Source organism: Falco peregrinus, chromosome 9, assembly GCF_023634155.1.
Source record: "Falco peregrinus isolate bFalPer1 chromosome 9, bFalPer1.pri, whole genome shotgun sequence".
In the NCBI taxonomy this organism is placed as follows: domain Eukaryota; kingdom Metazoa; phylum Chordata; class Aves; order Falconiformes; family Falconidae; genus Falco; species Falco peregrinus.
This window is the reverse complement of record NC_073729.1, coordinates 33,280,681-33,305,164: the sequence shown is the minus strand read 5'-3', so window position 1 is coordinate 33,305,164 and position 24,484 is coordinate 33,280,681. Positions and strand designations below refer to the sequence as shown.

Sequence of the window (24,484 nt, the reverse complement as noted above, 5' to 3'; positions counted from 1 at the left end):
GATGGGGCGGCGGAGGTGGAAAGGCTTTCCCATCGGAAAGCACTGGAGCCTTCGCTCTAAGACCAGGGCTGGCGCTGACAAATACAAAGTTTGGATAACTGAATAACTGCTTCATCAGTTTTCCATCAAACACGCACAGGGCGCTACGTTGGTAGCACTGCACCACACATTTCTATGATTTCCAGCCCCATGCAGTGGTGGCAGTGCTCTAATTCTTTATCAGTTTGTTTTATCCACCTGATGTGCTTGTTGCTGTATGGCTTTTTTGTGAGTTGGGAAACGATGCTACGGAGCCCTGAGCGCAGCTGGGGAGCTGTCAGGCAAGGAGGAGCTGCTCGTCTGCTTCTGCGAGGGCTGTTGGGTGAAAATAGCTGCATTTTTCTCCAAGATCTAAGTAGTAGGTAGTTTTGCTGATTGTTTCTGCTCTATTAACTAGAAGGAGTTCCCATACACCTGACATTTACCTCTGCTTAGTAGGCTGGGCGTTAGCTGGCTAGAGGGAGATGAGGTGGGTCTGAGTCCGAGGTGCTCTGCTCTGCCACCTGGGACATGTGTGCAAGAACCGGGGGATAAGAACGGGGGGAGCTATGGGGTGTCTACTGGGGACAACTTCTGTGGTGCTGACGTGCTTTCAGAGGAGGTGAGACGACCCATCTGAAGAACACCAGCTCCTGCCCCTAAGCCCCCTGAGTACCTTCATCTGGATAAGAGGAAACCAGAGGAGAGGGAAGGGGTGCTGCCTGGGCAGGAGCCCCTCCTTGGCACATCTGCCAGTGTTTAGGGCATGGTAGCTGGGAACGCTCAAGAAATTGCTCCTACCAGGGGAACCCAGCCTGGTTGGTTATGAACAGGTTTTGACTTAAGCCTGAGCTCACTTCTTTCACGTGCTGAGCTCCCTTGGCTTGCTGCAAAGGGTTGTTCATGCCTGCTGGTATTTGCCAACAGCTCTGTGTTTCTGCTTGCATGCCCAGGGGATGTTTTTGGACCCACTTGGGTGAGCATCAGACCCAAATCAGATCCAGCATCTTCAGGAGAGAGAAAGCTGTATGGAAACTGGCCTCAGGCTCTGGCTCCTGAACCTCCTAAGGCTCCTGGGGGTCACTCATGACCTTTCCACACAGCAACGGCCTCCCATCAGAGACAAACAGCAGTGGCCAGAGAAGGCTGTGAAGTCCCAACCGCAGCTGCAAACACAGTCAATGAGAGAAAGCAGCCAGGGACTGTGGGCAGCACCTGGGGATGACTCAGAGAAGCAATGAGGATGCGGGGCATCAGCCATGGCCACCCAGGGAAAATCTTTCAGGAGGTGTGCAGCAGAACATCCCCATTAAATACAGCCTATCTTCCTCTTAAATAGGCTAGAAATGGGGAATAATTGAGGGCATAAACAACCAGATGTGTAAAGGGAGGTAAATCTGGTTCTGCCAAGCATCCTAAGGCAGGTTATGGTGAGCTCTTGCTGGGCTCAGTGGCCAGAGCAAGCTCCTAGGGAGAGAAGCAGCAAGCAGACATCCCAAGCAACCTTTTAGAAGAGTTCACCTGCCAATTCTGTTCTTCCCAGTGCAACACGTGTAGTTTAAAAATGCTGTGCCCTTTATAGCTTCTAGGATCCATGTTACAATTTGCTTTAAATGTATATCCCTTCACTTCCAGCTTTCCCATGTTGTGGATGAAGCTGGTGCTCTCCTGTTTGTGGAAGACAAACACATCTCCCATACACACAAATATTTACCCAGCGTCTCCTCTGGGTAGTCCCATGGGGACCTGATGTTTTGCACTCCATGGATTTTCTCATCGCTGCTCTGTTCGGTTATCAGCCAGGCGATACAATCTCCTGCCCTCCTTGTTCTCAAGTCTTTATCCTAGATGTGTTATCTGGATCACTAGCAAGCATAAATCAACAGAGCTCTGCCAAAATCAGATTTACAGCCAGTGCCAGTGTCACCCACAGCATGAGCTGCCTAGCTGTGTCTGGGAAATGAAGGTTTTACGGCCACAGCAAGCCCGCTCCTGACTGCAGAGCACACGCTGCCAGCACACGGCGAGGCAGAAGGAGCTTCTTCACCAGACAGACCCTCAGATCACCCTTGACAGCTCCCGTGCTGAGGCTGGATCTGTCCCCTCTGACCCTCCATCGTGGGGCTGGGAGACTCCTGCTCCAGCATGCTGCAGCTGAGCTTCACCAGCTGGTACCCCACCAGTGCCCGCTCCTGGGTGGGTTACTGAGCCTTGCTGGAAAGTTTCACTCCAGCCTTTCTGTCCGCTGAATGGTTTGTATCTTTGCACAGCCAAAGAGATCCTGTAAGGAAGTTATTTAATCTTTTTCTGTAATGGTAATCTGCAGCTGTCTCACTCTCTGCTGCCAAGCAATAGTGTGATTTCAGCTTTGATCCACCTTTGCTATTTTCCCCTTCATCTAAAAGCGTCATTTGGGAATCTCTTGCAAAAGTCTTTGGTTTTGGTGGTTTGTTTTTTTTGTTTTTGTTTTTTGTTTTTTTACAGAACTACTGATTGTGATCAGGATAAATGTGGAAACAGATTGAGTAAAAGGCTGTCCATCAGCCTAACCTTGGATATTCTTTTGCGCTAATGCACACAGTGAAAAATGAGTTTTGAACCTTGCTGGCTCTGTTCAGTAGCATTTCACCCCCAGTTTGTCAGAGACAACAGGCACAGAGCAGGGAAGAACCAGGCTGGGTGCGTGAATTTTTTCCTGGTGAGTCTCATCATTCAGTATTCAGTGCAAAATGAGGAGCATAGCTTTGGGTCTCAGCTGTGGGGACACATGCTCCATCCCTGTTTGTGTCACTTACTGGCACCAAAGTGTCCATCAGCACCCATCCATATAGCTTGGGATCTGCTGGGAAGCACCAAGCCCCATGGAGCTACTGGGCTAGCAGCCTGTCCCATTAACCCATTGGCAGAGTGAGGAACAGCCTGGTACCGAGGCCAGGCAGCAGCAGGGAGTGTTCAGGAGCAAACTGCCAAAACTTGTGGATTAAGACGTGTGCTGACAGCATGGCCAGCAGCAATGCCTGCTCTGCAGAGCCTCCTGCGGCACTGGCTCCGGGCAGGGCCAGGCTTGTGCAGGTATCACTGCTCCCTGCCATCCGTACGTAATACTAGAGGCACGTGGGTTACTGCCCAGAGCTTATTAAAGAGCATTCTGGAATAATTATCTATATACTATTTACTACTTAAAGTGGGAATGTGCATGCCAAAGGCAGGTAAACAGAGCATAGTTCTTCAGATTTGATCTCTAGCTGGGGGAACATCTACCTAAAAACTTGTTCTTTTTCTCTTTGTCCGTTCTCTGCAGCCATTGCCTTCCAAATTTTGGGGCTAAATTGTTTCAGTGACGCATTTCTGAACAGTGCTTGCCATTCTGCCCACGGAGGCGACCACCCAGCATCCATCATCTGGTTTAAATTTACCTTCAGAGAGTCAAAGGGCTATTGCTAAAGCAGCTCAATATACCCACTAGGCTCCTCCTGGCACCTACCTCCTCCTCAGGGTTACAGGGAATTATTCACTCCTTCTGACATTTATTATATTAAATTATTAAAATGCTTTGATTGTAGTGCAGTGTTAGTTCAGTGTCATGTTAGCAGCCCTGCACAGGCCGAGCTCTTGGAGCTCATGCTAAAAGCCTCCTTTTCAGAGCCTGAGGTCTCAGCTGGGACTGGGCTGCTCTCGCACACAGCCAGGCATTATGTGGAAGCAGGGGGGGAGCAAGGGGGGAACCACCACCTTTCTCCTACGCCGATTTTTGTAAGCCTTTCCCCCTCCCTGCTCAGCCTGGCATCACTTACCACCAAGGTTTTCCCTCGCTTTAGGTTGGGATGTGCCTCAGGGCTGCAAGTGTGCTTTGAGGTGCATCTCTGGGGTGGCTCTGCACTGGTGCTGGAGGTGGGAGACACCCAGGGCACCCGTGGGTATTTGCAAGCCCTGGCTGTGTTGCTGTGCCTTCTTCCATGGGAAATGAAGGAGAAAAAGGAGTGCCCTGTGTGTGAGGCACACAGCTGGACTGTCTTGTGAAGGGCTGTTTCATGTGGGCATGCAGGGAACCCAGGCAGGCACAGATGCTTTCGTAGGGTCAGACCCCGCGGTCACATCGCCGAGTTTAGGAGAGCTGATGTTTAACACACCAGCTGAAAACTACCCCTCGCCATCTCAGCAGTGAGCGTGGGGGGCATCACTCGGCGCTTTTTCCTGCCTCCAGCTGGGAAACACATTTGCTCCTTCCTTGGTCCCAGGGGGTCGGGCAGGGCTGTGCATCATGATGGCCGAGCACTGCAGCTCGGTGCACCCTGCCTTCCCACTCGGCTGCTGCCCTGCGCCGGCACCAGGCACGGCTCCTGCCTCTGGCACCAGCAGGGGAGAACCCAACCAAGGGGCCTTCCCCGCTCAGCCATCCCCTGCCTCTGGGTTGCACATTCCTGCTGAGACAGCCAGGCTCGTGGTGTGGGACAAATCCTGGTCCCCACCGCGCCTTCTGCTCTGCGAGGGCACATCAGGCCCGCAAGATGCTGCATGTGCACCCCTGGGCAACCGCCAGAGCAGAAAAAAGCACTTTTACAGGCACTGGGAGAAGCAAACAGCCTTCTGCACTGCTGCTTTCCACTTCACAGGCGTACAGCAGCTCTGGCGGCAGGGAAAAGGATCCGATTTTTTTGGTCCTCTGGGAATGAAAGTACCTGACTCAGGAGACCAACACACAATCCCGGCAGCTATTGTTTAGAAACTGGGTCTTCAAATCAACTCGTTATACAGGAACTTTTAACTCATGGTAACAGTGTCCCCAAGCACAGGTAACGCTGAATTCAAGCGCAGAGATTTAATTTGCTGCTTTCCCCCCCCAAAGGAGCTGCCGTTTTGCCTCGCTCAGGCCATGGCTGCCCTGCAGCTCACTGGGGACCTGCTGTCACAGAGGGCAATTGTTCTTTCCTCAGCTTGGGGAAACCAAATGTCCTAATAAAAAATATCCATTTTAGAGCTCTGGGTTATATTTTGTACAGAGCAGAGGAGAAAATGGGTATGGAGTCAATGCAATGTTTATGCAAAAGGAAAAGCCATTAGAAATCACAGAAATGAGAAGCCTGCAGTTTCTGGCTTCCCTCATTTTTCAATACCTCCTTTAATCCAGACCAACCCAACCCACAAGCCCTTGTATATGCATGGGTATTTATAAATCCTATATTTTCCTCACTGCACACACAAGTGAAATTCAGCCTTTTCTGGGCTTGGGGGATTTATCGACCACACCAACGGCAAACACCAGCCAAGGGCAGGAAGCACAAAAGCCCTGCAGTGGTGAGCTCTGCAGGGGACCGGGGGCCAGCCGGGGTGGGCACCCTGGGGGGGGGGGGCTCCCCAGCTGCCCTGTGCCTGCCCTAACACCCTCAAAACACCCAAGTTTGATCACGCTGTATTGGCTCATCTACTAGAAAATTCAGAGAATGTGGGTGATTTCCTGAAGTCTTCTCTCTGTTCCTCATGTTGGTGACTGCAAAAAGGAAAGTGCTGGTAAAGCACTAAACCACAGCCCTGCAAAGCACTCAAGGTGGTTCCTACCACCACTAGAGTGCTGAGAGGAGGTGGAGGGCTGGGAAGGTCAGTTCCAGGGTGTCTAAGAAGCCTCTGTTGATGATCTCCATCGCTACAGTTGGGCACATCAGTTGACCTTCTTGGAAGCTCAACCTGAGGCTCTACAGCCCGCAGAGCTCTGCTCTGCAGCCCCCTGGTTCGCACCCACCTCCCCACACTGCAGCCAGTACCTGCAGGGGCTCCTAAACTCAAAGGGATAGCAAATGTGGAGTCCCCTTTTTCCAGGACCTTCTGAGTTTATAGAGTTCCCAGGTGCACTCCCATAGCTGGGGAAGACGAGAGGAAAAGAAAAAAGGGGGGAAGAGGGAAAAAAGAAAAGGGAAAAAAGAAAAAGAGGGGAAGGGAAAAAATAAAAAAGAAGGGACAAAAAAGAAAAAGGGGCCGAAAACAGAAAGAAAAAGAAAAAAATGGGGGTGAAGCAGAAAAAAGAAGAAAAAAAAAAGGGGGGGGGGAAGGAAAAAAAGAAAAAGGGAAAAAAGAAGCCGCCCCTCCTTGGCCGCTCGCAGGGCCGGGCGAGTGCCCGGCAGCGGTGCAGAGCCCGGGGCCGCCGCACGCCGCTGGCCACCGCCGCTTCCACCTGCGCGCACGTCCCGCTCGCCCGTGGGCACCTGCACGGACACGGCCCGTGGGGCGGGGGGTGCCGCGGGCCCCCCAGCCGGGCCAGGCGGCCGGACCCCCCCTCCAGCGCTGCCCCGGGGCCGGGCCGGGGCGCGGCGGCCGTACCCGCCCCGCCGCCCCCCCCGCCCCCCCCCGCCCCCCCGCCCCGTTAAATGCCGCGCGGGGCCCCGCTGCCTCCCACCGCTGCTGCCGCCGCGCAGCGAACCGCGCCCGCGCAGCGACCCGCGCAGCTCCGCGCCCACCGTACCTGGCCCAGCAGCGCGGCGGGGAGCGGCTCGGCGGCCGGCCCGGGTGAGTGAGGGGCTCCGCGGGCCCCACCGCCCCTGCGGAAGGGAAGGGAGAAGGAGAGGAGGGTGAGGGGAGCCCGGCCCGGCCAGGTGGCGCTGAGCCGCGGTGCTGTGCGCGGCGGGGGCTGCGGGGGCTTTTCCTCGGCGTGGCGCTGGCAGGGAGGGGAGCAGCGGTCCTGGGCATGAAGAGCAGAAAGCAAAGCCGGGGCAGGGTGGGGAAGAGCAGAGCCTTTGCAATGGGGTGTTCCCCCAGGGCAGGGGCTGGGGCGCTCCCAGAGCCCCCACCTGTATGGCCTTGGCCCCAGCAGCCGTGCCAGTGGTTGCCCCCCCCGAGTGTGCGGGGCAGGGGGTACGCTTTGGAGAGGCAGTGGCAAGGCGTGGTACCCCGCATGGTACCCCGCTCTGCCCCTCGGTGCGCTGTGGAGGATGTAAACTCTTCCCTGTCGGGATGGCGCAGTTTGCAGGCTGCCTGCTCTGCTTACCTTTCGCCCAGCTTTCGGGCAGGTTCTTGCTTATACAGTCGAGGATTTCTTTTAGCAGAGAATAATAAAGTCTGGTACACCTGGGCAAGGTGTACTGAGCAATAGGAGATCGAGATCCTGCGAAAAGATAAGCTTAAAAGTGCGTCCTAAGTTTGTTATGCACCGTTTCCGCACGACTGGAAAATTGGGTCTGTGCATACTCATAAATATGTTTGCACAGGCTATCACCCACCTTTGGCTTATAATTCCAACCATTTCAGAGGGGAAAATTAGCTTTGGGCACTTTTGTTCCAAGCAATTACATGGGAAAATTTGTTTGGAAAATCAGATTATTCTGCAGTCGTCTTATTTCTGCTAACACGCAGCCACCTGAGATAAGTGGAGCTGAGCAGATCCACGATGTGGTGGTATGTGCTCTGCTGGGGTTTCCCCCCTCGTTTGGTGAGGGCAGCCTTTGCTGCGGTGCAGAGAGCCCAAATCCAGCCAGGACACAGGGCTCCAGCGCGGGAGCTGGTGTCAGTGGCGGCTGGCAGGGAAACGGGACTGTCCCGCTTTGAAGGAAGCCACCACGTGTGTGCAGGGGCTCTGCGGGGCAAAGGGGGCTCCAAAAGAGGAGCCTGTTCACACCCCAGCTCTGAGAGAAGGCACACAACTTCATCTCTTCTGCTCAAACTCATAGGATTTTTGCTTCACTGAAGCCCAGACTATTTATAAAGTTACTGTGAAGTCCTCCCTGTGGGACCCTCTGTAGCGTCTCTTGACAATAAAGATTATTTTTTTTATTTTTCCAAGAACAGGAGCAATTAATCGCAGGCAGTGAGCGTGCAGGTTCTCAGTAACAAGTAGAAACTGCATTTCACAAGCAGATTCTTGTGATCTCTGCAGGGATTCATTAGATTGGCATCTGATATCAGCAAAAAATGTGTGTGGGGAAATCTCCTCCCAGATCTCAGCCCTGATATTTGCCACCAGGATATGGATAAATTTGGCCTCATCTGAAATACAAATTCCCATCTGGAAAGCATGCAAGAGATCTTGGTGTTTGCAGTAAAATGACACTTTCCATCAAAGCAGGCGGGATATTGCTGCATCCAACTGGAAAAAGCTGTTGTTGATTTTTCTGGAAGTTGTAACTTTCTTTTCTCTTGAAGAATTAAAGAAATTTTACGTGATTAGTACAAGACGGGCTTGGGAGCTGCCTTTGTTGGCGACGGTAGCAAACAGAAAAGACGCAGCCAACAAGGCAGCCTGTTGTCGGCAATCTGCGGTCACAGAAGATGTTTGTGCTCCGATTGCTCATAACATAGCATTTTCCTTGAGGTTGGCATTAGGGGTTAAAGGTTTTCAAGAGAAGCCTTTGTTTAAACATCTTTAAAGTTTCCAATAGGGGCCCCTTTGTTCGCTTTTGGAGCAGTGTGCCTGCCTTGTTAAAAACTCAGCGCTCATAAAATGCCATTTACAAACGCTTGATGAATAGGGCTGAGACGTGGAGGGGGAGATAAGTAGCGTTTGTATCTACACACACATGTGAGTTACAGACAAGCCCCGCTGTGAGTGAATAAACGGGACCCAGAAAAAACACCGCAAAAGAAAAAAAAAGAAAGATTGAGTGGTGTTTATAGAGAAACTTAGAAAAATCAGCTACTCCCCCCAGAACCGGTGGGTCCCTCCTGGGCCAGATGTCACTCACGTCTCCTCCAGCTGTGCCAGGAGGCTGAGCGGCTCCTGCTGCTTGTCAGTGCCTCTCAGTAATCGTGTTTCCTCCACTTTGGGCCCAAACAGAAGCAAATTGATCACCTGGGCTCCGTGCTGGAAGGGAGCTGCCATAAGGGCTCCATTGAGCCGCCGGGCATGGGGACCTGGCCTCTGCGTTTTCTGTTACCTGCTGCGGGCTAGCGAGAGTCGCCCCTCTAGGGACTTGCAGCACGTATGTGCCTTTAGGTGTGAAGTAACATTTTTAGCACTTAGAAGGCCTGGCTAAATATAAAGGGGTTTAAACCAGCCCTGCTGAAGCAGGGAAGGGTATAGGCATGTGCTTAGGAGACCCCAGAGACTGGAGCACAGCTGCGGAGTGTTTCCACGCAAGGTGTCCCTGGGCTGCCGTGCCTGACTCTGTGTCTGAAGCAGCTTCTCAAGCAGCTTGCCCTTCCTGGCATTTTTTACTGGAGGACAGATCCATCTTCCCTAGCAACTTTCTGCCTTTGCCTGTGTGTCTTTGTCTGCAGGCTTCTGCTCTCTCGCCTTGCAAGCCCTTGGCTGCACACACGAGTCCATCACTAACCTGGTCCCTCTGGTGCCCATCAGGGAAATCTATAGGGATCAGCTGTGGTCCCTTGCAGAGAGGTGGCAGGAACTTGGTTTCTCTTCAGCCTTCCTGTCTGTGGGCTGTGTCATGCTGCTTTGGTGGTCGATTGCCACCGTGTAAGTTCAGCAGTCTTTGAGTTATAGTCACTGGACCCGTAGGAGTCCGTGGTCTATGGCAGGAGTCAGTAGGGGCAGATCTGTTGATGGCAGAGGTAACCCACTATATAAGAGCCTGTGTCTTGGCTGGAAAATTAGCAGGGTCCACAAGCTGAAAAAGATAGAACCCCCCTGCCCTTGGGTATTCACAGCTCCTACACTTGCAGCTGGACTTGAATGGCTTCCCCAAAGTGTCACATTTGACACTCCCCTCGTTCTTTTTCTCTTTTTGCAGCATCTTGCTTTGGCTTTAACAGTACCAGCCAGGACGAGACTGACAAAACACGCTGGTCTGCGCTCAGATGCCAAGTAGCAGTCTCACTGCTGGTCCTCCATTTTGCTCTCCCTGTCATCTGCTGAACCTGTGTGTCAAGCAGATGATGGGCTGAGAGCAGCTTCCCCATGCCCATGTTCCCTAAAGCATGGCTGGGCATCCCCTCATCTGTCCGGAGCGCCCTTGTTTCACCCTGGCCAGCTCTGTGTCCTCATCCTGGGATGCAGGTGGGAGAGCCAGCTGTGCCACAGACTTCCCACAGCCTTGAGCAAGTGGCTTGGACTCTCCTCCTGGTCTCTGGTTCCTCATGCCATGATGTAGGACTCTTCTTGGAGAGTTTCCTGAGGCCTGAAAGCCTCAGTGAAGTGACCTTGGACTGTTCCCTGATCTCTCTTGGAAGCACAGACCTTGTAGGCACCTTGGCGACGACTTGGTCAATGCAAGAGAGTTGGGTGATTTCAGCCAGTTGCTCACAAGTTGACCAGAAAGGGCTAATCCCACATAGGGGTGAGGTTGAGGACAAGTGCTCCTCAGCCATGGCCTCAAATGCTGCTTTGAGCCCCTGGGAAGGTCTCACAGGAGGTTTCCATGCAGCATTCGAGTGTGCTGAGGAGGCCAGGGTGACATGCAGGTGCTGAGGCACAGGGTCCCCAAGGCATCTGCTCTTCAGTGTGGGAAGAACCAAGGCCACAGGCTGCTGCCCACGCTGAAGATCTTCTCTGGTGCATCTCCCGTGGGGAGAAGGCATCCCAGTCCTGGGACAGCAGGTCTTCTGCTGTCAGAGGGATGTGGTGGCTGTGAAGTTAGGTGGGAGCAGTTTCCTGTGCTACCTTTGGGGTTCTCCCTGTGAGAAGTATCAACCGGCTTGCTTGTCTGTCCTGAGGAGGGATGAAAAGTCTCCACATGCTTTTCTGCAGCCACCAAATGCTCCTCGCTTTCTGTTATTTCAATTAAACACATAAGCAGGATGGGTAGGATAAAGGGGAGAGGCACAGGAATATTCTCCTGGTGTGTTTTCTTATGCCAACACATTGACTCACGTCTCCAGAGTGAGAAATATGATATAAAGATTTAGAGAAGGAGGTCAGGCAATGAATCTATGATTGCGGGGCTGAAATAGCAGGCGTTCTCTGTGGTTGTCTGTGCCGTGTAAGCTTGCTGGAGGTCAGCTGGGGATATTGGTCCCAGCAGATTTGGGAGACGGATGTCCTGCTAGTAACTATCAATCTCATTGCTTAGAGATACTGGCTGTGCTGCGTCAGGAGCTCAGCTGCCAGACTTTGCACCAGCCCAGGAGCTGCTCTGGGCCATTTCTCTTTCCTTTGTGGTTGAACACGCATATTTCTGCTGAAAAAAATGCTAACACCTTCCTCCTGGAATGAGAACTTGGGCAGTGGATTGCTGCCTCAGCTTCTGGATGGCGCAGACCTCCTTCCCTACAAAGTCTGGTCTCTCAGCCCAGTTCAGCTGTCCCCCAGGGGCCTGTTTGCAGAAGAGCATTTGCTTTTTAAAGAGAGTCAGTAATATGGGTCTTTTACCTGTTGATCGCTCTTCATCAAAGTCTAAAAGTATTCCAAGATCCCTCCAGTTTTGCTTAAAATACCAGTTAGGAGCAGGGCTGAGTTTGTCAGTCATGCAGCTCAGGAGACAAGTGCAGCCTGAGGGCTTGAGCGGGACAGAGAGGAACAGAGTAGGAGGAACCTACTCAGAGGAACCAGCAGTCCTGACATAGGAGCCACCTGTTGACATGATTAGTTGAACAAGGGGAATTGGCTGACCATGTTTTCCTCTTGGCTAGATCTTTAACGCGTTCTTTGAAAGGCCATGCTTAATTTGCAAGAGAATACGGCATTTATTCTTGGCAGCTGTTGCCACAGCAGCCCAGGTACAGCGTGTTTCAGTGCAGAGGCTGGCTGGACAAGAGGCTTTGCTCCTGGTTGAGCTGCAGAGCACTGGGAGGTCTTTTAGAGATAGATTGGTGGCAGAGAAAGACCTCATGTTCTGCCGTGGAGAACATCTGAAAGGGGATGCTCTGTCCATTGCTATGCCCAACATTTCCCTCGCAAGGGGACTTCTTATGTCATCTAATAATATAAACCTGTTGGGACGTGTGTGCTAAGTCCATGAGCTGTGAGGCAAGGACATCTGTCACTCAGCCTGCAAATGGACCTGAACAAGAAACCCATCTTCCTCCTGCCCTCGCTGTGCATGTGTTAATCATAGTGAGTGCAGGAGGGGGGGCCCATAAAACAGGGGATTAGCTTCTTTGGGGAGCAAACGGAGAGAAAAAAAGAAGTAATTTCTACATCCAGCAAAGTCTTCCTGTTACGGCACTCCTGCTGATTCGCTCCTGTTGAGTTTGGAGCCATGATGTGCTGTTTGAGAAATACAGCCTTGTTTTTCAAACAACATGTCCTTCCAGGTGGCGTTTGGCCCAGTAAAGCTGCCACAGTGTTGTAACCAGAGAGTACTGCAATGTCCTGGAAAGAGTCTGCTCTTGTTCTCCCACATGCATGTTTGGGAAGAAACAAGGACACATCAGTCCTTAAAAAGGGGGGGAAACCCCTATTTTGGGCTGGAAATTAATGTAATTTCCCTGGTCTCCGTGTGCTTGTGCTCCCTGACTCTTACTTGCTCTGGAAACTGCATTGGTATGCTCTCTTGTGGGATTTGCAGCTCATCATCGAGCTGCTGTGGAGGATGAGCATTGAGCTGCTGGAGCTGTGGTTGAGTGCAAGGTCAACATTGCCTGTAAAATGGTCCTGAGGGTGGATTCAGTGCTCCTGGGCAGCAGAGGCACTGCTGAGAGCCGTGCAGCTGCGGGCAGGGAGCGCCCTGAGATTGTGGATTCTCCTGGGGGAAACCAACCTTTGGACAACCCTCCAGGAGAGGGTGGATCCAGCTCCAGGGCTACCCCGAGCCTCATCTGTTCACATGGCTTGAGGGTCTTGCAAATATGTGGACAACGTGCCAGCAGTCCATTGGAGTATCCACAGCAAAATCTGACATCAGGAGGTGCCTCCAGGTTGATGTTAGTTGTCTGCATCTCTTCGGGTAGCTCTGGTTGCTTTATTGTGCCCTGTGCCTGGGGCAAGACACACTTTGGTCATCCTTTCTTGGTCCCACATGCCCTTTTTGCGCAGCCTGTCTCCTGGGCATCGACCTGAAGGAGGACTTGCTGTCCTGCTGAGGTCATGAAGATTTGTCTCCCCAGCTGCCAGCTGGAGGCCAGCTCATGCTGTCTTTCTGCTGTTGCCCTGGTAGGACTCTGGTGTTACAAGCACAGGGAAACTGCGTCCAGGCTCCTGAGCCTGTTTGGGGTTTTGGTTTTGACTCTTTCATCAAGTAACAGTGATGCGGGGGTTGAATTATGGCCTGCCAAAACTGCCTGGTTGGGTCTTTGCAAAGAAAAGCCCTGCAGAGCAAAACAGGGTACATGGCAAGGCAGGTGAGTCTCAGGAACATTGTGTCTAGGGCTGCTCTACCATCAGCCAAGGTTTCAAGCACAGAAATGTGTTATCAGCTGGTACCGTGGGGCATCAGTGCCATGCACTCCTGCCATGCATGTCCAGGTGTGCTATGCGTGCTTCCTCCTGTGCACGGGCACGCTGCATGGGACAGCCCTCCGGCTTTGCACGTGTTTGGTAACAGCTTGGTCAGAGGCTGTTCCCTTCTCCTTGCAACGCATGGTGATCCCTTGTCCTGGCTTCTCGCAGGGTCTGGAGCCAGGGCAGAGCTGCTGCTGCTGCTCCCGTGACGTGCCAAAAGCCTGCCAAGGCCAGGCAGGTGGCTGGAGTTGTGTGTTTTGTGCCATGAACAGAAATCTCAGCTAAAGGCTGATGTGCCTGGATGTATGAAACCCTGCATGTGGTTGTACCTGAGACCTGGCTCATGACTCCACAGTCATGGTCCGCAGCCTGCTTTCCTCCTCCTGACACTGCACTTGGGACTTTTCCTGGGCTGTGAATGTACTGCCACCTCCTGAACCTTTCATCTCTTCTCTCCATCTGCTTCATCCCCTCTACAATTCAATATATAAAGCCCCCACCCCTGTAACAATGAGGAGGGCAGAGAGCCGGCTGCATCCCTCACCCTGCTCCCTGCCATGCCCTGTCCTTTGGGCTTGCCCAAGGGAGGATGGACCCAGGTCTGACCTGTGCAGATGAACCAGAAGAGGAATATTCAGAGCATTTCTGTTAACCTGTAGCCAGGAGAGAGCTGCCAAGGAGGCTGCACTGAAACCCGAAGCGGCTGTTTTTCCCCGAGACTCAGCACTTGGCAGGGAGAGCAGATGATGGACAAGTGGTGGAGCAGGGAGGGAAGCAATGCCCTGGGGGGTGGCACTGCTGGTGGAGGTGCCTGGGGAAGGCGTGCTGGCTTACCTGTTTGACTCTGGGGATTCATCTCCGTGTCCGCCTTGTCTGAGATCACGAGGAGAGTCAGGTGGAAGCTGGGTTCACGGCTGACTCTTCTGTCCTTACGTGTGGCTGTTCCCTTGGTCACCCTCTTTGTGCCATGTACCGAGCATCTCCTTCAACAGGGACAAGCAGTGGCTGGTTTTCCCCTTGCGTTGCTCAGAAAAGTCAGGAGATGCTCCAAGTGTCTGTCTCAGCTCAGCCGCTGCAGGGTTTGGCTGAGCCAGTCCAGCCAGCAGCACTCGCCCCGCCTGGACCTTTTTTCCTTTATAGCTCAGTGTTATCTCAAGGTCTCTGGTGTTGCAGCCGGCGCTGTGTTTGCTTTTCCTCGCAGCACCTGCCTGCCAGCCGGTCACTTCCCACCCATCTCCCTCCTGCTCCTGCACGGTAGCAAGGGGCTTGTGGGGGTGTGGGACCCCTTGGGGTGGGGGGAACCCCTCCACGGGGCTACAAGTCAGCCCCAGTGCTGCCAGCCCCAGGGGAGTCAGGGCAGTGGGTAGCAGGGAAGCTGCCCAGCGCAGCATGGTGGGAACGATACTTGGGGGCATCTGTCCCATCACCTTTGCTTCCCTGTCCCTATCAGCCTTGCGGCTGGGGCAGAGCTGGGCATGATACTGAAGTAAGGGTCTGGGGTGCTGTCACAGCGTGGGTCTCTGCTGCCAGGACCGGTGCTGGATGTATGGCGGACCCTGCCCTGTCCTGGCAGCATCAGCCCCTCCAGCTGTGGAGAGTGCCAGGACTTCATCCAAAGCTGAGATGCTGTTAAAAATAGATCAGTTGTGAAATGGTTTTCTCCTCCTTGGTTCCTGGCCCAAGAGCTCATTCCTCTCTCTGGCTGGCTTTGAGGCTCTATGGATGCTGTGAGACGCAGGCTGCGTACCAGCCTGCCATTGCAGGGAGGCTTGGAGTCTGGAGAGCTGCAGAAATGTTATAGGTGGCATAGCTGTCCCCAAAATGTTTAGTGGTTAGTGAGTACTTTCTCCCCAAAAAAGCATTGCTGGAAAAAGAATCTGCTAAATAAATGGGGAAACGAAGCTGGGGTAGGAGAGGCTGTTTTGCTCCTCCGCTTGCACATGGTGCTTTTGTGAGTGGGCACAGGTACCTGAGCACTGCTGGTCACAAAGTGATGCTTTTCTTAGCCCTGGGGCTTCCTAGAAAATGCCTGCTAGGCTGCAGCCTCCCCTCATCTCCACAACCTGGAGCGATCCTGCTGGCCCCTCCACTGCATGGCTGTGCCGGAGCTCCCGATGCCCACTGTGGAGCCACTGTGTCCCGGGCTGGCTGGGTTGCTCGTGCTCCCTGGGAAAAGACCATGTCTCTCACTTTGAGACTGGTATTCTGGATCCCAGTTTCCTCTTGTAGCCCTTTTCTGTCCTTCTAATTCTTAAATATCATTTTTCAGGTGTGAACACTGAGTCTGGAGACAATTTTAAGATGCAGCTGTGAAACGTATTATCAGTGTCCCTGCTATCAAATACATGAGGTTCAGGGCTGCACGTAACTACTGAGCAATTAAATGGCAACCCTGGTGATGAATTACAGCTGAGACCTCCTGAAGCTAAATAAATATCAGCCGATAACTACTGATAAAATTAATTTCTCTGTGCTTTTTTTAAAAAGCACCCTTCCAGTATTTGTGGCCAGTCTTGGCGCTGCACATCTCCTGGGGGAAGCTGCATTAACTGTGGCATTTCCCCGCCCCACCCCCCCCCACCCCCCCCCACCCCCCAGCACCTTGGCTTTCCAACCAGAGCTGGAATAAAAATAAACCAAATAAATCCATGTCCCTGCAGGAGCCAGGCAAGGGCAGGGAAAGGCAAGGCAAGGTAACACAGAGGTGGGCAGGGAGGGAGACAAGTGGCAAGCTGAGATTTTGGGTAACTGGTCTAAATATCTTTTCCCCTAACTATCCCGCCTCAAATGCAGGAAAAAACTGGTGGGGGGCAGAGCATCCTTCAGAGAAGCCAGCAGGATGGGGAGAGCTGCAAAGCGCTGGTGACAGAGTGATGAGGTTCCCGGTGGTGTGGAGAAGGCAAGCAGCAGGCTGGCCGCGCCGGGGGCAGCGGGTGCCCATCTGTGCCAGCAGAGGCTTCTGGTCTCCCAGGGTAGCTTGGAAAAAGGCAGAAAAGAAATGTATGCGGGTTCTTGGAAAAATGATCTTTGCCAATGACTTTGGGAGACTTCTGAGCAGGTTTTGTCTGGGGGCTTCTCTTCCCATGTGGGGGGAGTGTCGGGAGGGCTGGTGCTCTGCATCCCCGGGTGCAGCTTTCCCATTCTGGCTGGCTGTGGGGAGCAGCTGCATCGCCAGTGAAAAAGCATTTGGCTGAACATCCCCTCCGCCTGGTGTGCAAGTGAAAATAAGGCTTGTCCGATGGCCAGCTCCACCCAGAGCAGAAAATCAGACCCTTTGGCAGATCGCTGCTACTGTAATGAAATGTAGCTGTGCTGAGACTGCCAGTCCTTGAATGGGAAAAGTTCCACGTGGGTTCAGAGACGTTTGGGGATGGATCTGTCAGAACTGCTGCTGCTGAGGGTTTTTGGCACTGCCTGGGGACACCCACCGCAGTGGCTCAGCCCATCCTCAGCACTGATTGCACATTGTCTTCTCCCTACAGCGAGTCCTCCCAGGCCTGGAATTGTGTGGTATCACAGAGCCATGATGAAGCTCCTGCCCGTTGCCCCTCTCCTCCTACTTCTCCTGACGACACTGGAAGCCAGACCAAAACCTGCAGGTGAGCTCTGGCCGGTGGGGATTGCTTGGAGGAGAGAGAAGTGAGAGCGTCAGGGCAGTGAAGCCCTTGGAGGACTGGTTGCTGCTTGGGGTGGGTGGACCTGATGCCTCTTACTTGGAGGCATCCCTAGGAGGATGGAGGATCCCCCCACATGGTGACCCAAAATTCCCAGCACTGCCCAGGGGAGTGTGAGCCCAAGCCTGGCCCCAGCACGGTGGGTCTCATGCCACTTGCTCCGGGCACGTCCTCAGCTTTGACAGAGCCCAGCTCAGGGCTTGTCACCCTCCTGCGCGGGGGCTCCCGCCTTGGCAGGAGGCACAGCTGTGAGGGATAACCCCCTCCATGTATGGGTCTTCTGACAGGGGGGACAAAGCAAACCCCAGGGTACCAGCCTCTCTCCTCCCAGGGCAGAGGGAGCTAAACCAATTCCAGTTTAAAAACAGTGAAGGCACTGGACGGAGAAAGAAGCAGGTATGTCTCGGAGACCTTCAGAGCAGTTGAGATGACAGCTGGGGTCTGGGCATCATCCCAAAGGGACTCAGAATGTTTGCTTACCGTTAGGGCCAAATTCTCCCAGGCTTGGGTATGCACAAGCCAAGCAAAATATGTTTATTGGTGTTTCACTTGCTAAACACTTTCCTGGTCTGCACTGGAAGTAGCACCCATATGTCCAAGAGAGGCTCTTTGGCTCGATCCCTGCCACGTGCACGCCCTTAGCTGTGCTTTTCACCGTCTCATTTTCTGCCCTTAAAAAAACCAAAACAACAAAGCAAGCCCTGGTTTTAGGCAGAAACTGGTAAAATGCAGTAAAAACTAGGGGAGGCTGGAGCTGCGGGGGGAACAGAAGAGCTGCCCAAAGCAATATTTTCCTGCATGGCACAGAGGTCTGGAGCAGGAGCTGCGGCTTGCAGAGGACAGCCCGAGGCATTGGGCTGTTTTACACTTTAATGCTCTGATTTGTTGTAGAGATCAAGACGCTGCTGCCTAAACCTGTGCCTCAGCCTTGCCAGGGTAGATACCAACAGGCAGAGGCATTTCTGCAGCCCCTGGGGCTGTCGGCTGTAGAAATACAGGGAGCTGGAGCTGGGTCTGGCTGCAGGGACACTACTGGGGAGGAAGGGGACACTGTCATTTCCCCACAGCCTCATGGCCAGGGCGTGTCTCCCCAGCCTGTCATCCCTGCTCCCGCTCTGCTAGCACCCTCCATGGATTTATCTGGCAGTGGGAGGGTGCTGGTCTGTGAGGGCTGCCTGGACATACCCTCTCTTTCCCCCACTGAGCATCCTCAAGCCACTCAGCAGGGATGTCTCTGCTCCCAGCCCTGCTTCCCACAGGTGGCTGTGAGGCTGAACTGTCTCTTTGTCCCCTTCCAGCCCTGAAGTGCAGGACGGGTCCCCTGGACATCGTGTTTGTGATCGACAGCTCCCGCAGCGTGCGCCCCTTTGAGTTCGAGACCATGCGGCGGTTCATGATAGACATCATCGGCAGCCTGGACGTGGGCCCCAACGCCACACGGGTGGGGGTGATCCAGTACTCCAGCCAGGTGCAGAACATCTTCTCCCTCAAGACCTTCTTCACGCGGGCGGACATGGAGAAGGCCATCAACAGCATCGTCCCACTGGCCCAGGGCACCATGACGGGGCTGGCCATCCAGTATGCCATGAACGTGGCCTTCACCACGCAGGAGGGCGCGCGCCCTCTGCACAAGAAGATCCCCCGCATTGCCATCATCGTGACAGACGGACGACCCCAGGACCGTGTCACTGAGGTGGCCACCCAGGCCCGGAATGCTGGCATTGAGATCTATGCTGTGGGCATCCAGCGGGCTGACATGAACTCGCTGCGAGCCATGGCCTCGCCGCCGCTGGAGGAGCATGTCTTCCTGGTGGAGTCCTTCGAACTCATCCAGCAGTTTGGGAAGCAGTTCCAGGACAAGCTCTGTGGTGGGTGAGAGCTGCGGATGTGGGTTGGCAAGGGCAGCGCTGGTGCTCCTCAGCTGGGCTAGAAGGTGACCTTCAGAGGGGTGTTTTGGGGTGGCTGCTCTTGCTAGGAGCAGCGTGGACAGGGAAGCAACCTCCCTGGTGAGGTGCTGGGACAGGTGGCCGTTCACCTTTCCTGGAGCGAGATCAGGAAAGCTTTGAAAGCATTTGCCAGTGGGCGCTCTTCTTCACCCGTGCCTGGTAGCTCTGCCCCAAGCCAGGAGATGATGGGAGTATTAAAGAGCAGGAAATGTGGAGCTGGTTTTCCTGGGTGTGACAGGGCCAGGTGACACGTCCCAGAGCCCTGTACGCCTTTCGACGTGGCTCTAGCAGCGTCTCCTCCCGTGCAGACACATGCGTGGCATCTGCTGCATGCACATTTGTGTTTAATAACACGCTGGGCACATGGGGCTGCTGTGCAGTGTCCAGCCGGTCTCGGCCAGGAGCCAGGAGGCTGGTTCGCACCGTGGCTGTGCTGGCACAGGTCGGGAGCTTGCAGGCTGGGACCTGTCTGTCCTTCGTCATGCTGGCAGGCTTTGCCAGAGACCTGGCACTGCAGCAGACTGGCAAGGCTTTGCTTACGTGCTTCAGCATCTGCTGAAGGGCAGAAGGCAGCTGCCAGCCTCATTTAGGCAGCGTTTGCTAGCCGGGGGCTCCTGGGTGCCTGCAGGGCTGCCTTGGAGATTCTCTGCTTGCTGGGGCGCAGGGCTGAGCAGATGTTGTCCCCTGGGGACAAGTGCTCCTGCACTTGGTACCTTCGCTTACAGCACCCTGCCCGCCGCCTGCCTGCCCCGGTGCCCCCTTCCCAGCCGGCTCTGCGGGCTCCTGGCTGCACGGACACAGACCTGGCTCCTGTAGCACGTTCCTGACGAGCTCAAGCTTTTGCTTACTCAGCTCAAGCTGTCGACAGTACCAATTAATACCGAGCTTTGATTTAGCACTTGGGTAGACCAGAAAGCCGAAGCGGTTCAGAAGCCTGCCCCGCACAACATTCATGTCTGTGCACTGGAAATCAGTGGGTGAGCGCTGGGGCTGGAAGGGCAGTGGCACTGTGGGTCATCCCAGAGGCTTCGGCTACAGGGACGTGGCACATGCTGGAGCTGCGGTCCCTGTGCATCCAGCGTGCCTGTGGGCTGCTTTGATGCCCGTTCTGTCTTGCAGGGGTGGACGTGTGCATGGAGCAGGAGCATGGCTGCCAGCACAGCTGCATCAGCACCCCCGGCTCCTTCTACTGTGAATGCAACCCAGGCTACAGGCTCAACGTCGATGGAAAGACCTGTTCCCGTAAGCCCCCTTTTTTAATCCTAACTCTTGTAGAAGGCTTGTGGTTGCAGGTGTCACAGAGGGAAGCTGAAAAGCAGCAGAGGACCCACTGAGGCCAGCAGCAGCCTCGGTGCTCTGTTCACTGGGCTCGCCGCCTGCCGGGTGTGTACTGACTGCGGACACATGGCATTGCTGCATCCTGGTCACCTTTCAGGGGTGGGACACTTGGGGCTCTTGTGGGCACAACCAGCTGCCTGTCGCTTGAGGGGGCTTTGGGCAGTGGGTACCAGAGGGTGCACATCCCAGCCACCGAAGTACATGGTGTTTTGGCCCTGTATGTTGAGTGCAAAGCTGTATTAATTGGTCTGGCCACCAACCCAGGACTTCTCCTTCTTGCCTAATGGCGCTGGGAGCTGCTTTGAAGCCCTGGAGCGGTCTGCTCGGCTGCCCCAGGGAGGCTGGGACAGGAGGGTGATGGGTGTCCTGTTCCACCGCAGCCATCGATGCATGCGCAGACGGGAGACATGGCTGTCAACACCAGTGTGTCAGCACTCGTGGGTCATACCTGTGCCAGTGCCGTGCGGGTTACTACCTCAGCCAGAACAAGAGGAGCTGCTCTAGTAAGTGGCCATCTCCCTTGCTGTCCCTTCTTCATTTGCTTCTTTTCCCCTCTCCTCTTGTCTTTCCCTGTCTGCCCACCCCTCTCCTTCTCTCACCAGTGATCGATTACTGCAGCTTCGGAAACCACAGCTGCCAGCACGAGTGCGTGAGCATCCCCAACGGGCACTACTGCCGCTGCCGCAGTGGGTTCACGCTGCAGCCCGACAGCAGGTCCTGCAAGGGTACGTCCTGGCACGGTGGCACGGCACAGGCTGCAGTGTATGGCAGATACCTGTATGTCCTGCCCAGTCCCCAGGGGAGGGGCTGTTCCCGGACCACCCCACCTGAGTGGGGATAACCCTGTGCCCTTGGCTTGTCTTCCAGCCACTGACCTCTGCAACGGGGTGGATCATGGCTGCGAGTTCAAGTGTGTGAGCACGGAGGGCTCCTACCGCTGCGTGTGCCCCGAGGGCCAGCAGCTCCAGGCTGATGGCAGGGCGTGCAGCAGTGAGTACCGGACACGGCTCATGGCATCCTCGCTGTCTGGCAAGGGCTTACCTGAAACTAGGCAGGGGGTCTAAGTGGGACTTGGAGCTGGCTTGGAGGAGGATGGAGAGCTGGCCGGGCTTGGGGGAGCACCCTGGATGCTGTGGGGATGGGCGTGCGCTCATGTCCTCGGTGACATGGCCCAGAAGATGTCACAGGAACTTTGAGGAAGGGTTCAGGAAAAGGGAGACCTAGGAAAGACTTTCAGGGGACACTGCAGTGGCAGTGGAGGGTTTTGGGCTCAGACCCCTGGGTGTGCTTAGCCCTGCTTCCCAGCCTCAGCCTGGCTGCAGTTCCAGGGGGTCCACATGGTGTCCTGAAGCCCACAGCTCTGCCCCAGCCCTGGGCGTCTTCACTCCGATGGTGCCCATGGCCAGGCTGGTCCCTTCTCACCTTCCCCCTGTGCCTGCAGAGTGTGGGGCTGGGCACATCGACCTGGTGATGGTGATTGACGGCTCCAAGAGTGTTCGGCCCCAAAACTTTGAGCTGGTGAAGCAGTTTGTGAACCGCATCGTGGACCTGCTGGAGGTGTCCCCCCACGGCACGCGGGTGGGGCTGGTGCAGTACTCCAGCCGCGTCCGCACTGAGTTCCCCCTCAACAAGTACCACAGCGCAGATGAGATCAAGAAGGCAGTGATGGAGGTGGAATACATGGAGAAAGGCACCATGACAGGCCTTGCCCTCAAGCACATGGTAGAGCACAGCTTCTCCGAGCTGGAAGGTGCCAGGCCTCTCTCCCACAACATCCCCAGAATCGGGCTTGTCTTCACGGATGGGCGCTCCCAGGACGACATCTCCGAGTGGGCCAGGAGAGCAAAGGAGTCAGGTGCGGGGGGTTGGGGAACCCCGACTTGCAGTGCTTTGGGCATCCCAGGGTGGTTCCTCAGGGTGGCTGCTCTGGGGGAGGCTGCAGCATCCAGCCTTGGGATGCTGCATCGCCTGGTCCACAGAGGCAGACCTGCCTCTGCCGTGGTTGCAGGGTGCTCCAGGTAGCATCCTTTGTGCAGCAGCCTGCACTGCAGTGGTGCTGCCGTCCTCCTGCCCGTCCTTCCCAAATTCCTGCCGTGTATTTGGGAAGCCCAGGGGAAATCCTGCATCCCCAGCCTTGCTCCCTCTGGGCTTGGGGCTGCTTGATGCAGGGTGGCCAGCACAGTGCTCAGGATCTATCCTTGCCACACAGGGATCATCATGTTTGCTGTGGGTGTTGGCAAGGCTGTGGAAGAGGAGCTGAGAGCAATCGCCTCTGAGCCAGTGGAGCAGCATTTCTCTTACTCAGCAGACTTCACCACCATGACCCACCTCGTGGAGAACTTCAAGCTGAACATCTGCCCAGGTGGGTGCCCCTGGCCACAGTGGGTGGGCTCACCCGAAGCCTGGGGGAGCCCTCTCCCCACAGAGCCAGGGGGGTGGTTTGTGTGTCTGTTGTCCTGCATCATGTACCCCAGGGCTGGGGTGAGCTGGCATGAGCCTAGGTTGCCTCTGCATCTCACCAGCCTGTGTGGGTATAGAGGTGGGTCTCAGGGAAGGATTTGGAAAAGGAGAAAGTGGAGCTGGGACTTTTAATACAAAAGTATTAATGTGAGCAGCCACCCCAGTGCTGTTGCATGGGCAGAGGTTGCACTCTGCCTTGAGGGATGCTGCCCCAGCTCCGAAGATGGCCTGTCTCTTTGTGCAGACCTGTGCTTCTGCTGCTGCCGGGTGCAGGAGGACCAGGGTGGGTTACTGTGATATCCCTGCCCTGGGGCAGGCTGGGGTTCCCCAGTGCCCTTGGGACCCCTGCAAGGCTGCAGACATGGGGTCAGCATGCTCCCTGCCACCCTGGGCTGAAGGCAAAGTGAAGCTCAGCACTGGCTGTCCTTGGCACACTGTGACCATGAGTGTGGCAGCCCTGTGAGATGCCTGGCAGTGAGCTTGCTGGGCTAGCACTGATGCAGCCTGGCAAAAAAGGAGTGAGGCTGGAAAAATAGAGGAAAATCAGAGGGGGGATAGCCCCGAGGCTCAGGTACAGCCCTGGTGGGTGGCTGTAGGGATAAGGGACTCGCGCTGTGTGGGAGCAGGGGAGAGCCAGGCACTGTGGGGCCATGACTCTGACTGCACCCAAACCCCCATGGTCACAGAGGAGGGCAAAGGGAAGACGGAGATCCGCAGCCCATGCGAGTGCGAGGCACTGGTGCAGTTCCAGACAAACACTGTGGCCATCCTGCAGAGCCTGACTGAGAAAAATATCCTTTGGGGTGATGCCTGGGTTTGCTGGGGTGCAGGGCAGCCTGGGGACAGACTGCACACGGGGAAGGGAGGGATGGGTAAATGGGAGCAGGAAAAATTTCAGGCTCCTTCAAGGGGAAGAAGCCCTTGGCCCACCGTTTCCTTAGCACGTTCACTTGCTCAGATGACAGCCAGACTCGAAGACTTGGAAAAGCAGATCACCAACAAGAAGTGATCCTTGCAGAGGGCTGCAGCGGTTGGATGGGACAGGGGGATGTACAGTAGCTATATGGCATTGTTATTGCTAGGTTGTTGTAAAGCATCAGTGTTTGTTCTTGTATCCCAAAAGCCCCAGGGGGATGCACACTGTATTTAAAAAAAAACAAAAATCCTAAAAAAAAAAGTCCCCACCCTTGAGCAAAACTGCTGCAAAACCAAGGGTTTCAGCCATCACTGTTGCCTTGTTCTGCTGAATTGGCAGGTCTGGGATGACTGCAAGGGCAGGCTGGGCTTTGGATGAGGAGATGGAACACCCAGCCTTTTTCCAGAGCAACTGGGATGAACCAGCCCCTGCGCAGCCCCCCATGGCCCCCCAGCAAGCTGCTTTGCAAGGGGGAAAAAAAAAATATCTACTGTGATCACGCTTTGAGAGCTTCTGCTGCCTCAGCATCTGCTGCCCTGTAGTGGGGCAGGGAGAGCCGGGCACTGTGGCCAGTGCATGGGGACGCATGCTGCCAGGCCAGCTCCCAGCACAGCACCCGGCTGTGCACCCAGGGGTGAGTGGGCAGCAGGAATTGTCAGATCCCCTTGCCCCCATTTTGGCAGAATTGTTTGGGAGTTGGTCATTATCTTGTTTGGTTTTTTTAATCACATAGCAAAACGGTAATAATTCTTTCTATAAACATCTATGCGTGTGTGTATATATATTTCATTTTGAGAGCAGGGTAGTGCTATTTTTAAACACTTCTTTTATATAAAGAAATTTCTATCCTGCTAATAAACACCCTGAAGGTTTG

General features: G+C 54.7%; 2 protein-coding genes across 3 annotated transcripts in view; one reads left to right on the top strand and one right to left on the bottom strand.

The window, feature by feature from the left end:
- Window positions 1–12,774, bottom strand: part of RBPJL (recombination signal binding protein for immunoglobulin kappa J region like) — a 23,412-nt gene extending 10,638 nt beyond the window's left edge. The window contains exons 1-3 of the mRNA XM_055814233.1: window positions 12,597–12,774; window positions 6,995–7,111; window positions 6,473–6,548 (exon numbers count right to left, since the gene is read on the bottom strand). Coding sequence (XP_055670208.1) covers window positions 6,473–6,548; window positions 6,995–7,111; window positions 12,597–12,774 — 371 coding nt within the window. The remainder of the gene's footprint in view (window positions 1–6,472; window positions 6,549–6,994; window positions 7,112–12,596) is intronic.
- On the top strand, window positions 6,420–24,484 carry MATN4 (matrilin 4). Of its 2 annotated transcripts, XM_055814589.1 has the most exons (11): window positions 6,420–6,516; window positions 16,759–16,875; window positions 18,249–18,818; window positions 20,016–20,138; window positions 20,615–20,737; window positions 20,837–20,959; window positions 21,102–21,224; window positions 21,676–22,089; window positions 22,444–22,596; window positions 23,381–23,485; window positions 23,645–24,484. In XM_055814589.1, the coding sequence occupies exons 2-11, from the start codon at window positions 16,800–16,802 to the stop codon at window positions 23,701–23,703; spliced, it is 1,869 nt and encodes a 622-aa protein (XP_055670564.1). In that variant the 5' UTR covers window positions 6,420–6,516; window positions 16,759–16,799; the 3' UTR covers window positions 23,704–24,484. The 2 variants fall into 2 exon arrangements, with proteins under 2 accessions (XP_055670564.1, XP_055670565.1); XM_055814590.1 differs by lacking the exon at window positions 20,615–20,737.